At 48.7% G+C, this 12,417-nt stretch overlaps 1 protein-coding gene across 4 annotated transcripts; it reads right to left on the bottom strand.

Moving 5' to 3' along the window:
• Nucleotides 1-718: 718 nt before the first annotated feature.
• Nucleotides 719-5,629, bottom strand: Stx4 (syntaxin 4). 4 transcript variants are annotated; one of them, XM_021201586.2, is made up of 11 exons: nucleotides 5,314-5,623; nucleotides 5,017-5,118; nucleotides 4,838-4,937; nucleotides 4,624-4,698; nucleotides 3,534-3,604; nucleotides 2,743-2,851; nucleotides 2,595-2,671; nucleotides 2,251-2,388; nucleotides 1,223-1,333; nucleotides 1,054-1,152; nucleotides 743-970 (listed from the first exon to the last, which is right to left on the bottom strand). In XM_021201586.2, exons 1-10 carry the CDS (start codon nucleotides 5,341-5,343, stop codon nucleotides 1,069-1,071), a joined length of 897 nt encoding a protein of 298 aa, XP_021057245.1. In that variant the 5' UTR covers nucleotides 5,344-5,623; the 3' UTR covers nucleotides 743-970; nucleotides 1,054-1,068. The 4 variants fall into 4 exon arrangements, with proteins under 4 accessions (XP_029394679.1, XP_029394687.1, XP_021057245.1 ...); XM_029538819.1 differs by lacking the exon at nucleotides 1,054-1,152 and having other exon boundaries at nucleotides 719-970; nucleotides 5,314-5,629; XM_021201611.2 differs by lacking the exon at nucleotides 5,314-5,623 and having other exon boundaries at nucleotides 882-970; nucleotides 4,838-4,959.
• Between the last annotated feature and the right edge of the window lie 6,788 nt (nucleotides 5,630-12,417).

Raw genomic sequence — 12,417 nt, 5'->3', positions numbered from 1 at the left:
GGTCTTGAAACAGAATCAGAGCCTGTAGCTCATGTGTCTTGTGAAAAGCCAGGTTCCAGGCTCCTCTGTCTGCCTCCACTGGATAATCCCCACAAACCAGGCAGCCACTGTGGAGTGACGGGTCTCTAAGAACTCCTCTTAACAAAAGGCAGTGCTCATCTATGGTCACAGGACCTGGCCAGCTGTTTCCTCTGCTAGGCAACTTTTTGTTTGTTTGTTTGTTTGGTTTGGTTTGGTTTTTCGACACAGGGTTTTTCTGTATAGCTCTGGCTGTCCTGGAACTCACTTTGTAGACCAGGCTGGTCTAGAACTCAGAAATCTGCCTGCCTCTGCCTCCTGAGTGCTGGGATTAAAGGTGTGTGCCACGCAACTTCTTATGCTGCCTGTCTCCATTCCATTTTAACATTCCACCTAAACACTGTCCGTACTGAGAACTGCTCTTCCTGTCTGCTGAAGTGTTTCTCAAGATGTCTCTTCTAGCCCAGTGCTGGGACAGGCAGCTCATCGCTTCAGGGATATGCAGTCCCAGCTGTGAGTGCTGCCTCTCCCTGGCCCACCTCACCCACCCTTGGATGCTCTTCTAGAGAAGTCTGAGCTGAGCCTGTCTAGACCAGGGCTGGCATCAGCCATGGCCAGGCGGAAGGAGAATGCATACTTGAGGCCTGGGCCAGCCTTTCCAGAACACACAGCACAGCTGGCTCCAAGCTTCTTCTTAGTCTTTTTTTTTTTTTTTTTTTTTTTTAATTTTTTACAAAACCATGTATCCCAGACAAACAGGACATTGGAAACTGTCTCCCAGGCATTGTGGCCTGAAGGGGAGGACTCCAGGGGAGGATTCCATGAATGAGCAGCTGCCAACCCCAGAAGAGCCACAGGCCCTCTCTACAAAGGCCAGTGTGTGGACGGGTTCAGCTGGAGGCCTGCCCCACCTCCACCTCCACAAAGGCTGGGTCTCTGTCTCTCCCAGTGCCTGCAAGGGAAGGAGAAAGAAATGGGTCTGACAGGAGGAGGGGAGGCTGTTGCCAGGGATGGGGCAGGCCTGCCATTTCTCACCAAGAACATGTGACATTATCCAATGGTTACGGTGATGCCAATGATGACAGCCAAGATGAGAACAGTGACAGAGACACAGATGGCAATCATGACTTTTTTCTGTGGGAGAGGAAGGGTCACGGACAGTCACTTTGAAGTGCCCACAGCCAGGACCAGAGCCCAGGCTTACCTTCCTCGCCTTCTTCTGATTCTCTAGGGCTATCTTGACATGCTCTTGCCCACGTTCCACGTAGTCTGCTGAGCTCAGGATGTTCTTCTCTATACGATTGATCATCTCCCCCTGCTCAGAGAAACGAGATAGTTCAGAGGGGGAGAGGTGACCAGGCATGGACATGAGAACAGTTACTTGTCTAGCCCAGTCCAATCTAACCAAGACACTCAAGGGACAGGGGTGTGGGGGGGTTAAAGACGGGTTTCTCTGTGCAGCTCTGGTTGTCCTGGAACTCTACCTGTAGACCAGGTTAGCCTAGAACTCAAGAGATTCACCTGCCTCTGCATCCCATGTGCTGGGATTAAAGGCATGCACCACCACTACTGCCTGGCTAATCAAGACATTATCAGCAGAAAAAAAAAAAAAAAGATACACTAACAAAGCTTAGGCAGGACCAGAGCTGTTCACAGTAAGGTTCTCAGGCCCCACCCCGTCAGGTTGTTCTTTCTCTCTGTTCCATTGTCCTACATAACTTCCATTTGCAGTGGAGGCCTGCAGACATGGCCTCATAGGACTAGTACCTTTCCCATAGATAGTAAACTTGTCTGAATTTGCCTATTCTTCTAGGCCAGTCTCCATCCCTCTCCCTGCCTGCGCCTGGCACTACCAGCCTAGGTCCAGCTGCAGAAGAGAAGGGTTGTAGCACTGTGGAGCTCATCTCAGAAGGTCAGGACAGGGCCATTCTAACCTAGGAGAGACCAGGAGGTTGACCATCTAGGGACCACTTTCCAAGGAGCTCTAACAGCATTAGAGGGCTTCTGTCACAGGAAAAGAAGCCATGACTAAGGCTATGCCTAGGTGAGGTGCACGCTGGTGGCGCAGGTGGGATGCCATCAAGGTAGCTGGGAGGAGAATTTGGCTAAGGATGAAAGTAGAGATCACCTGGAAGCATGCCCAAGCTTGGAAGAGCAGAAAAGCCCAGGAGAGCGCCTCCACTCCAGGTCAAGGCCAGGACTAAAGGTTGCACAGGGCTTCTGGGCACGCACCTGCATCTCCACCTCCGTAGCTAGAAAAGTAAAGATCTCATGGAGCTCACGGATACTGCGCTCCAACTGCTGGATCTCACTGTGTCGTGCAGAGATCTCATTGAGGGCCTGCCGAGTCACCTGTGTGTCCTTCAGTATCTGGGGAGACAGACAGGAACTGGAGATGTCACAGGGAAACCAGCACCTGGTTCTCAGAAGTTGAGCTGAGCTTCTCAAAATCCCTCTAACCTATGAACCCAGCGTTCTAATTCATTCCTGACTGGGCCTTGGCCTGCCTTCCACACAAAGAAACCAGGACCCAATGATGGAAAGCTCACAGAGGAAGGATAGCTATGGCCACTCACATTAGACACAAACACCTCACTCTGCCCACTGTCCAGCATCTGTTCCAGCTCCTCGTCAGACACCATTCCAGCATTGGCTGTAACAGGAAAGGCCAGTTCAGAGCTGATCAGGGCCCCCAAACCCTGAGGACAGGGTACCCCAACTCACTGATCTTCAGCTGCCTCCGAATCCGCTCCACATTCTTCTCTCGGTATTCGGACTGCATTGAGTTGCACTTGTTGATAAGCTCGACAAATTGCTGGGACAAGACTCCATGCTAAGAACAGAAAGCCTAGCTGGGCGTCAGCAAGAACTGCCAGGAGGTGCTGGGGCCATAGCTACCTTGTGATCTTGGCAGACCCCCTCACTCCTCAGAAAGAAAGCCAAAGGTCTTATCAGGACCCCCATTACACCGTCACTGCCTCTTCCTCCCCACGCCTCCCCACCTCCTTCCTTCTCATAGTGCAACAGGGTCCTCTCACATCCTCCATTCTGCCACCCTTACATCTCTTGAACTCTATCTATGGGGCCAAGGAAGAGCAGCCACTGCTCCTAACCTCGGTGCCGCCTTTCCAACCCTGCTTGTTGTTTTTATTTCTGTTTCTTTTTCCCTTGAGCAGAATGATAAGGAACTAAGTCCTACATGAGAAATGTCTTTGTCCCCTATTCCATCCACTCTCCCCATCTCAGGCTTAGGAAAGTGTGTGTCTCACAGCCAGGCCTAAGTCATGTCTGACACAGTAAATTCTCTTTGAATGGAGGAGGTAGGGGGTTCTAATGGATTGAGCATCCTGAGATTTGGATTCTCTGCCTACACCCAGTTCTTCCTCTCCTGAGTATGAGCTTTCATATGGGAACGCATCAGAACAGAGACCCCAGCATCAAGGATCTCTAAGTCACCATTCAGTAACCTAAGAAACACTGTATTAGTTCCTTGGTCCTAGGAAAACACAACCCACCTGGGTTTTCTTCATCCTTGTGTTGACTGAGTTATAATTCTCATCAGCTTCTTCCTTCTGGGGCTCTATGGCTGTGGTAGAGACACACGGATGGAGGGAAAGAGGGTTTGTCCTGAGACTTACAAACATTGTTTGGGAGGCCAGCTGCATTCTGTTGAAGGTTAGCCTGATCTACATACTGAGCACACGCAAACCCATTAATAAAAGTGTAAGCCATATAATAAAATATTTTAAGTGAATTAAAAAAAATTGATTGGGGCTGGAGAGATGGCTCAGCGGTTAAGAGCACTGACTGCTCTTCCGAAGGTCCTGAGTTCAAATCCCAGCAACCATATAGTGGCTCACAACCATCTGTAATAAGATCTGACTCCCTCTTATGGAGTGTCTGAAGGCAGCTACAGTGTACTTACATACAATAAATAAATAAATCTAAAAAAAAACCAAACAAACAAAAAATTGATTGGGGACCAGAACACGAAGCCACATCTACATGCCAGCTACATAGTAAGGAGGTCCTTGGCTTCTAAAATTATTACAGAGTGACTGTGAACAGGGATGCCTTCTGGTAGTAACTCACAATGTCGGAGGAGGAGGAGGAGAAAAAAGGAGCGAGCTTTTAATTTAATCTCAGCACTCAAGAGGCAGATAAAGATGGATCTCTGTGAATTTGAGGCCAGCCTGGTCTACATAGGAGGAAGAGGTGGGGGAGCGGGTGAGAAGGGAGGAGGGAGGAGGACAAGGGAGCTAATTCTGAACTTCTGAGATACGTTGGTCTTTTAATTACATCAGTGGGTTATTCCTACAAGTGTAGAGGAACCTCTCCTCTGCTTGCCCAAAGAATACACACTGGGCTGAAAGGGCGATAGCAGTCAGTTTTGAATTTAAACTTTAAATAATAAAAAAGGAATCTGAGAGGCCATAATGTGCTCTGCAAAGTACCATGGCTTTGATGCCATGAGACAGAGATCCTAGACCCAAGGCTGCTGTGTGACCTGGATATATCACTTGACTGTATATAACAACTAGATATACCAGCAACAGGGCTGAATCAAAGGGAAAGATATGGCTGAGTCCCTTGAAATTCATTCACCTTTTAGCTGTGCCCGGACCTCTCTCCCCAGCTGTTTGATCTCCTCTCGCAGGTTCTGCAGGCCCTGCTTCATGCCTAAACGAGAAAGCCAACACTTCCAAACCACAGCCTCTACCACAAACCAAAACCAAACCCATCCTGGCCATCACCTGAATAAAACTACATCCCCCATAGTCCACCGGGCTGGCGTGCGTGAGCCCCAGGTTTCGCTTACTCTCCTCGGGAAGAGGCGTGGCCAGGATGGTGACCTGCTGTTTCTCCAACTCCCGGACTTTACTCTCCAGTTTGGCCATAGTCTGCCGAATTGTCTGCACCTAGGAAGGATCACCAAGAGGGCTGAAGACTTAAGTGTCACTCTAGTCCGCCCTACTCCTCGGTTCTCCTGACCCTTACCTTCTGGAAGAACTCGTCGTCCGGGCTGCCCAGCCGGGCAGCACCTGAGTGCACCACCAGCGCGACACGAACCTCATCTTCATCGTCTGAGATGTTATCCCCCTGCCAGGGCCGGAGTCATTGGCGCCACTTGCTCGCTGCGGTTCTCGTCCCGCAGGAACCATGGGCTTCCGGGATTTTCCTTCCTGGCCATCAGCCACCCGTCCCGGACCCAAAACCAGGAGTCCTCACTCCAGTGCGCCCGCCCGGCCCCTCTTCTCCTCACTCCAGGGTGTCCTCACCACCCCGGTTTCTCACCTGCCTCAACTCGTGGGTCCTGTCGCGCATGGTGGCCGGAGTGCCCTGGACCTGAGCCCAAAGGGCCTCAAGGTTCTAAATTTGGAAGTCCTGCACCTCTCTCACACTTGACACCCCCTCCCTCACCCTGCGAACTCCAGTGCCCCCAGGAGCCGCCAAAGGCCCCACCCCTTTCACCATCCACAACCGTGGGGAAGAACCCGACCATAGGACCCCCAAAGTTCTACAGGTTGGAATTCCCTTCTCTTCCCCCCATCCTGCTCCCGCAGCTGCAGCCCCGCCCCTCGGGGATGATTCCGAGCATGCGCGCGAGGGCTCGGCTCGTCCTCGCTAGAGGGAAAGGCGGAGGTCGGAAGCAGTGGCAGCCAAACGGAAGCGAGGCTGCCTGACTCCAGAGCCCGCCCCCCTACCCCCCCTTTACCGGAACATCTCATATTGGAACCGAGATCTAGTTGCCCAAAGGGTTGGGAATGCGTCATTTGCACGCAGTCTGAGAGCCTCGTATCTCACATCACCCCATGGCGCCCCCTCATCACGTGACAAGCCGGGCTCAGCTCCACGGGCTGCACGCCCGACCGCCAGTCACGTGTTCCGGCCTGTCAGCGACGTCTCGGGGCTTCAGTCTCGCGACGTCCCCGACACCCCAGCGTCTGAGCTGTGCCCCTACCGCTTCTTCGAGGTGGGGAAGGGTACACTGCCTACTCTCAGCCACCTACTAAGAATACTCTGTAGAATTCACTTTTTTTGTTGTTTTAATTTTGGGTCCTCGAGCGTGGGCAAAGTGAAGACTTGCATTTGGGGCTGTCAGGATCATGAGACCTTGAAAGTCAGAAAATAATAAGACCCGAGTCTCCAGCGTCAGAGAATTGCAGGGTTTTGTAGGCAGAGAATCTGGGGGTGGGAAGTGACCTCAGCCAAGGTGGGGCTCCCCCCACTGCTCCCCATGCGTCCTCCTGGCACAGCCTCTGACAGGTGGGCGGCCTATGCCCCGCATGAGCATTGCAGTCCCGCTGAGCTCGCTATCTTCTGAGCAGCAAGATGATTCCAGAGCAGCTCAGACTGAGAAAAATGTACTGTTACCTCCGCAGCCCTGCCTTACAACTGACGTCTGAGCATGACTTGCTTTTCTCTAGCGGAATCCCCAGCACCAAATTTGGTAGCTGCCACATAACAGGCCCGCACAGAAGATTTGATCCGAATATTAGCCTTTCTTGTATCTGAAACTAAAGTTAGTGGTTTCCTGATCTTTAGACTTCTCTCACGGTGCCATTTCCCCAGCTTTGACCCTCTGGAAATATATTCACTTGATATATTTATTGGACGCATATTATAGAATAGATACTGTTTTAGGGACTGGCAACATATCAAGGACCAACAGAACAAAGTCCCATGCACTTGTGGAACTTCTTTTTTTTTTTTTTTTTTTTTAAAGATTTATTTATTTATTATATTTAAGTACACTGTAGCTGTCTTCAGACACTCCAGAAGAGGGAGTCAGATCTTGTTACGGATGGTTGCGAGCCACCATGTGGTTGCTGGGATTTGAACTCCGGACCTTCGGAAGAACAGTCGGGTGCTCTTACCCACTGAGCCATCTCACCAGCCCCACTTGTGGAACTTCTATTGTATAGAAGCTCCCCCTACCCCAAAGTCCCTTAGCAGGTGTCAGAACAGCTAAAAATGGATATTTGAATACCTGAAAGTTCAGCAAAAGAACCAATAGTCAGTCCCTCTCTGGTTCTGGGTGAGAAGCCTAGATTTCTGAGTCTTGAGTTGCTATGGACTTTTGGAGAGTCATATTTTGTCTTTGGACCTTGGTCTCCCTGCTCTGAACTAGAGGTGACTGCAAAAGATTGGGAAGATCATCAAGACTGGAAATTGTCTGGCTGGAGAGATGTCTCAGTGGTTAAGAGTTTAAGAGCACTAACTGCTTCCAGAGGTCCTGAGTTCAATTCCCAGAAACCACATGGTGGCTCACAACCATCTATAATGGGATCTGATGCCCTCTTCTGGTGTGTTGAAGACAGCAACAGTGTACTCATACATTAAATGAATAAGAAAAATCTTTAAAAAAAAAAAAAAAAGAAGATTGGAAATTGTCACATGCAGTCTGATCCCATGTGTGGGGCGTTGGTCCTTTCCCCTTTAGAGTATAGCTCGTCCAGGTCTGGGAAGGAGGGAGTGAGGATACTCTGACCCTGACCACCCCACTCAGGGAAAGCAGTTGCTGGGTTTCTCCAGAAGCTCAGTCTGCCTGGTTTGGTCCCCTGAAAATAATGTGGAGAAAACTGCCTGCTGTGGGGTCTGACTTTCAAGGTCTCATGATTCTGATAGCCTCCACATGTAAGTCTTCAGTCTTCCCATGCCCTAGGGACCCAAAAGAAAAACAACAAAAAAAGAATTTTGTAAGGATATGCTTGCATATTAGCTGCTGCCTCTGGTTAACTGCTACCAGCCTCATAATCCCTCCTCTGCCTCATTCTCTGGTTAGTATTACAAGGGTGTCGGGGGGGACTCTTGGATACCTATCACCTAGCCCTGCCTTGAATGTTTCATTGTTTCCCTCCGAAATTCAATTTCCTCCTTTGACAGCTTGGTCTGACAGTTTCTTCCTTGCCAAAGGTAAGAATTGGATGGCATCAAGAAAGGTTCAGGTGCTGGGCAGTGATGACACAGTCTAATCCCAGCACTCCGGAGGCAGAGGCAGAAGCAAAGGCAAAGGCAGGTGAGTTCAAAGCCAGCCTGGTCTACAAAGTGAGTTTCAGAACAGTTAGAGCTACGCAGAGAAACCACGTCTCAGAAAGCCACAGAAAGAAATTTTTAAAAGGATAAGGTTAGGACTACTGTGGTCGGAGCCTGTAGATGGGGAAGGTTCCTTTCTAGGTTTTGCTCCTGTGAGTTCCATCTCTCTCTGGGCCTTTCCACCATACCTGCCTGTTTGGCAGCCTCCTGGCCTCAGCTGCGGTATGGAGGTTTTTGTGCTTCTCTTAAAGCATCTCACGGTTATAATAGTGTGTATGATCACAAGTTTTTTCTTGTTGCTGGTTTGTTTGTTTGTAACCCTAGCTGTCCTGAAACTCACAGAGATCCGCCTACCTCTGCCTCCAGAGTGATGGAATTAAAGGTGTACCCCACTATGCCCAGCCCATGAGCACAGGTTTTAAGATGATAATTTAAGGTCTCAGGAGGCTAGATACAAAGATCCCAGGAGGCTGGGACCTGGTTAGTTCTGACTAGCAAGATCTCATGATGCCGACAGTCCCCAAGTGGAGCAACAGGCCAATGGGTGGAGCCCCCAGTGCTGAGGCCTGTGTTCTTCTTGGACCCTCATACCTACGAACCCTGTGTTGACTGTAGTGAGTCTTTGTGTGTGTGTGTGTGTGTGTGTGTGTGTGTGTGTGTGTATGGTGTGAGTGTGGTGTGTGTAATATATATATATATATATATATATATATATATATATATATATATTCCTTCCATTTTGTCTGAAGCTCAAGCTCTGCACTGTCCTGAGCCTTAGCAACCTGTCCCATCATCTCTGCCTACAGGTCTGATCCCACCCACGCTAGACCCAGATGACCTGGGCTAGGGTCACCTCTAGGGTCACCTCTATGAGTCAGGTTACTTAGCCTCTTTGCTTTAGTTCCCATCTGGAAAAAAAAAATGAGAGCAATACCATTAAACTCCTAGTGTTTGATAAGGACTAATACAATGCAAGAATGAAACAGGGCCTGCCATGGGATAGCACTGTGTGTTTGCTCTTGCTAAATGGGGATGAGGATGGCAATCGTTCCTCTGAGGATCTCAGTCTCCCGGGTGTCCGTTAGAGATTCTGCTTCGCTGCTGGTCCAGGATTTTCCTTCCCGTTCTATCTCCTGAGCCCCACTGTGCACCAGGTGCTAGGGTAGCCGTCTTGCCAATCCTGTACATTTCTTCTGTCTCCACTCAGGCCTCTCAGGCCCTACATTTTGCTTACCACTGACTATGAGCTGTGAGGACAGGAATTCACCTGCCTTATTCACTGCTGCGTCCCCAGCACCCTCAGTGGCCTGGCACACTCTAGCTAGTCACAAATGAATGAAATTCTTTTGCATTTAAAATTTGCATAACATTAATATGTGCAAGGCTCTAATGTAAACATTTTTATCATTTTAATTCATTGGACTGCGAATGGTTACACATGCCTGTAATCCCAGCATTTGAGAATTAGAAGCAGGAGGATGAGGAGTTCAAGGCCAGCCTCAGTTACTTAGCAACTTTAAGGCCAACCAAGGTTACATGAAACCCAGTATGAAGAAACAAAACAAGGGCTGTGTATGCAGCTTAGTTGATGGAATCCATGGAACATTTATGAAGTCCTGGATTTTGTCCTTAGCACTATATCAGCCAGGACGGTGATATACCTAGTCCCAGCACTCATGAGGTGGAGGCAGGATCAAACATTGAGGATCATTCTAAGCTACATGTGTAGGTCAGCCTAGGATACAAGAAAATCTAAGGAAAAAGAAAGCACTGGAAGTCACTAGAGAAGTCTATAAGGTAGGATCAGTGTAAACTGTCTGTGACATAAGACCACTGTTACTGTCTTTATTTCAGAAAACAGGAAACTGGAATTGAGGTGCCCAAGGTTACATGACTAGTAAGTGACCTTGTTAGGACTTGAAACCAGAAAATAAGGCTCTAGGATCTGTAATCTTATATGTTGGTTTTGTTGTTTTGAGGTTCTTGCTGAGTACAGTATAGCAGGCAGACCTGGCCAGCGGGGGAAGTAGAAGTCAGGCAGAAGGCTTTCTCCTGTCCTCCCTCAGATGCTGTGGTTCTTTGTGTTATTCTTTTTTTGTTTTNTTTTGTTTTTTGAGACAAGGTTTCTCTGTATAGCCCTGGCTGTCTTGGAACTCACTTTGTAGACCAGGCTGGCCTCGAACTCAGAAATCGGCCTGCCTCTGCCTCCCGAGTGCTGGGATTAAAGGCGTGCGCCTTTGTTTTATTCTTGAGGTAGGATCCTGTTTAGTGTGGTCCTGGAGCTCCCTGTATAGTGGAGCGCTGGGGTTACTGAAATGTGTCTCCCTGCTCCAGATTATGCCATGCTAGGGACTAAGCCCAGGGCTTCTGCATGTGAGGCAAACATTCTGCCCAGGAACTATCCCCCTAGCCCCAGGGTCTGTGCCATAACTGAAATCACCAGCTAGGGACTGAGACTTGATGTTAAAGTACTTGCCTCATGTGTACAAGCCCTGAGTTCAACTCTTAGCAGTCAGAAGGAAAGAGGGAAGAGAAAGAAAGGGAAGAAAAGAGAGGAAAGGAAAAAGGGAGGAGCGTGCCATCACTGCAGGAATGCCACTTGTTGATGCCCTAGTCTGAGTTGCTTCATGGAGGAAGGGACAGACTGATGACCAGACTGACCCTCTTCTCTGCCTTACAGGTGCTCTTTCCTACACTTGCTGTGTTGAAATGGAAGCAGGTCTTAGCCTACTTCTCTGCTTTGTCCCCAGGAGCCAAGGATAACCTCATGTCACTTAACGGCCTGTCCTCTGCAGCCTGTGCTCAGGCTGTGGCTTAACCACAGATGAAGCTCCTTAGGGATGTGTTTGGGGGGTGTTTCACCCGAGACCTCCCATTCCTCTAATTACCTGCATTTCTGTGCCTTTAGCTAATGTACGTCTCAGCCTCCCAGACTGCAGAACTAGTACACTTGTTCTTCTGAGCTCCAGGCCTGGAGTCAGTAGGCTTCCTAGAGATCTCATCATGGATGTCCCCTCCTGAAGGCCCAACATGTACCAAGCAGTAAACATTGCCTGCTCTGGAAACCTCCTGAACCAAGTCCTCTTTGTCACATGTATACCGTTCTTACGCGTACGTAAACCTGGATAACCAGGCCATTATTTTGTCCATAGACTTTATTCTAAAAACGATAGAGGGTTACAGATATGTAGCCTGGTGGAACATAACCGTTATGTATACACACCATGGCCACCAAACAGATGGGTTGTTGAATAAAGCTCACTAACATGTTCTCAGAGGGTTGAAGAGTTGGCTTAGTGATTAAGAACACTGGCTGCTCTTCCAGAGGACTGAGGCACAATTCCCAGTATCTGCATGGCAGCTCACAACTGTTTGTAACAGTCCCAGGGGATCTGACACCCTCACATAGACATATATGCAGGCAAAATACCAATAGACATAAAATAAAAATAAATAAGTTATTTCTAAAAACATTATAAGAAAAGTAAACCTGGCCATGCATGGTGGCACAACTGTTCCATCTCAGCACCTGGGAGGCAGAGGCAGGCAGGCCAACCTCTGTGAGTTCCAGGACAGCCGGAGCTATGTAGAGAGACCCTGTCTCCAAAACGAATGAAGAAAGAAAAAAAAAGCAAAACCATAGCCAAGCATGCATTTCTATGCTTGGAAGCTGAGTCTAAAGTAGAGTAATCATTGCAGGCTTGAGCCCAGCCTGTATCACAGAATCTTTCAAAGAAGAAAATGGAGAGGAGAGGGAGGAAGAAGAGGAGAAAATCCTATTGGCATAACAGAAACACAAACAAAATCAAAAGGCAGACAAGATGCAGGGTGTGTCTGCGTTCTCATTATACGCAACGCGCGCTTACCACTCTGCTATCCAGAGCGGCCCCACACACTGACAAAAGAGCAGCTTAATTTGTATTTATTTTTTATCTTTTTTATTTTTTTATTTTTTTCCAAGACAGATATGGAGCCCTGGCTGTCCTGGAACTCACTATGTAGACCAGGCTGGTCTTGAACACACAGAGATATCTGCCTCCTGAGTGCTGGGATTAAAGGTGTGTGCCACTACATCTGACTCAGTTTAATTTTTAAAAATAGACAAAGAGGGGTCTGCAACCCTATAGGTGGAACAACAATATGAACTAACCAGTATGCCCAGAGTTCATGTCTCTAGCTGCATATGTAGCAGAAGATGGCCTAGTTGGCCATCATTGGGAAGAGAGGCCCCTTGGTCTTGCAAACTTTATATGCCCCATACAAGGGAACTCCAGGGCCAAGAAATGGGAGTGAGTGGGTAGGAGAGCAGGGCAGGGGGAGGGTATAGGGGACTTTTGGGATAGCATTTGAAATGTAAATAAA

Source organism: Mus pahari, chromosome 1 (assembly GCF_900095145.1).
Source record: "Mus pahari chromosome 1, PAHARI_EIJ_v1.1, whole genome shotgun sequence".
Lineage (NCBI taxonomy): Eukaryota > Metazoa > Chordata > Mammalia > Rodentia > Muridae > Mus > Mus pahari.
Note: the sequence above shows the minus strand (reverse complement) of the source record. Positions and strands in the feature narration are given on the sequence as shown.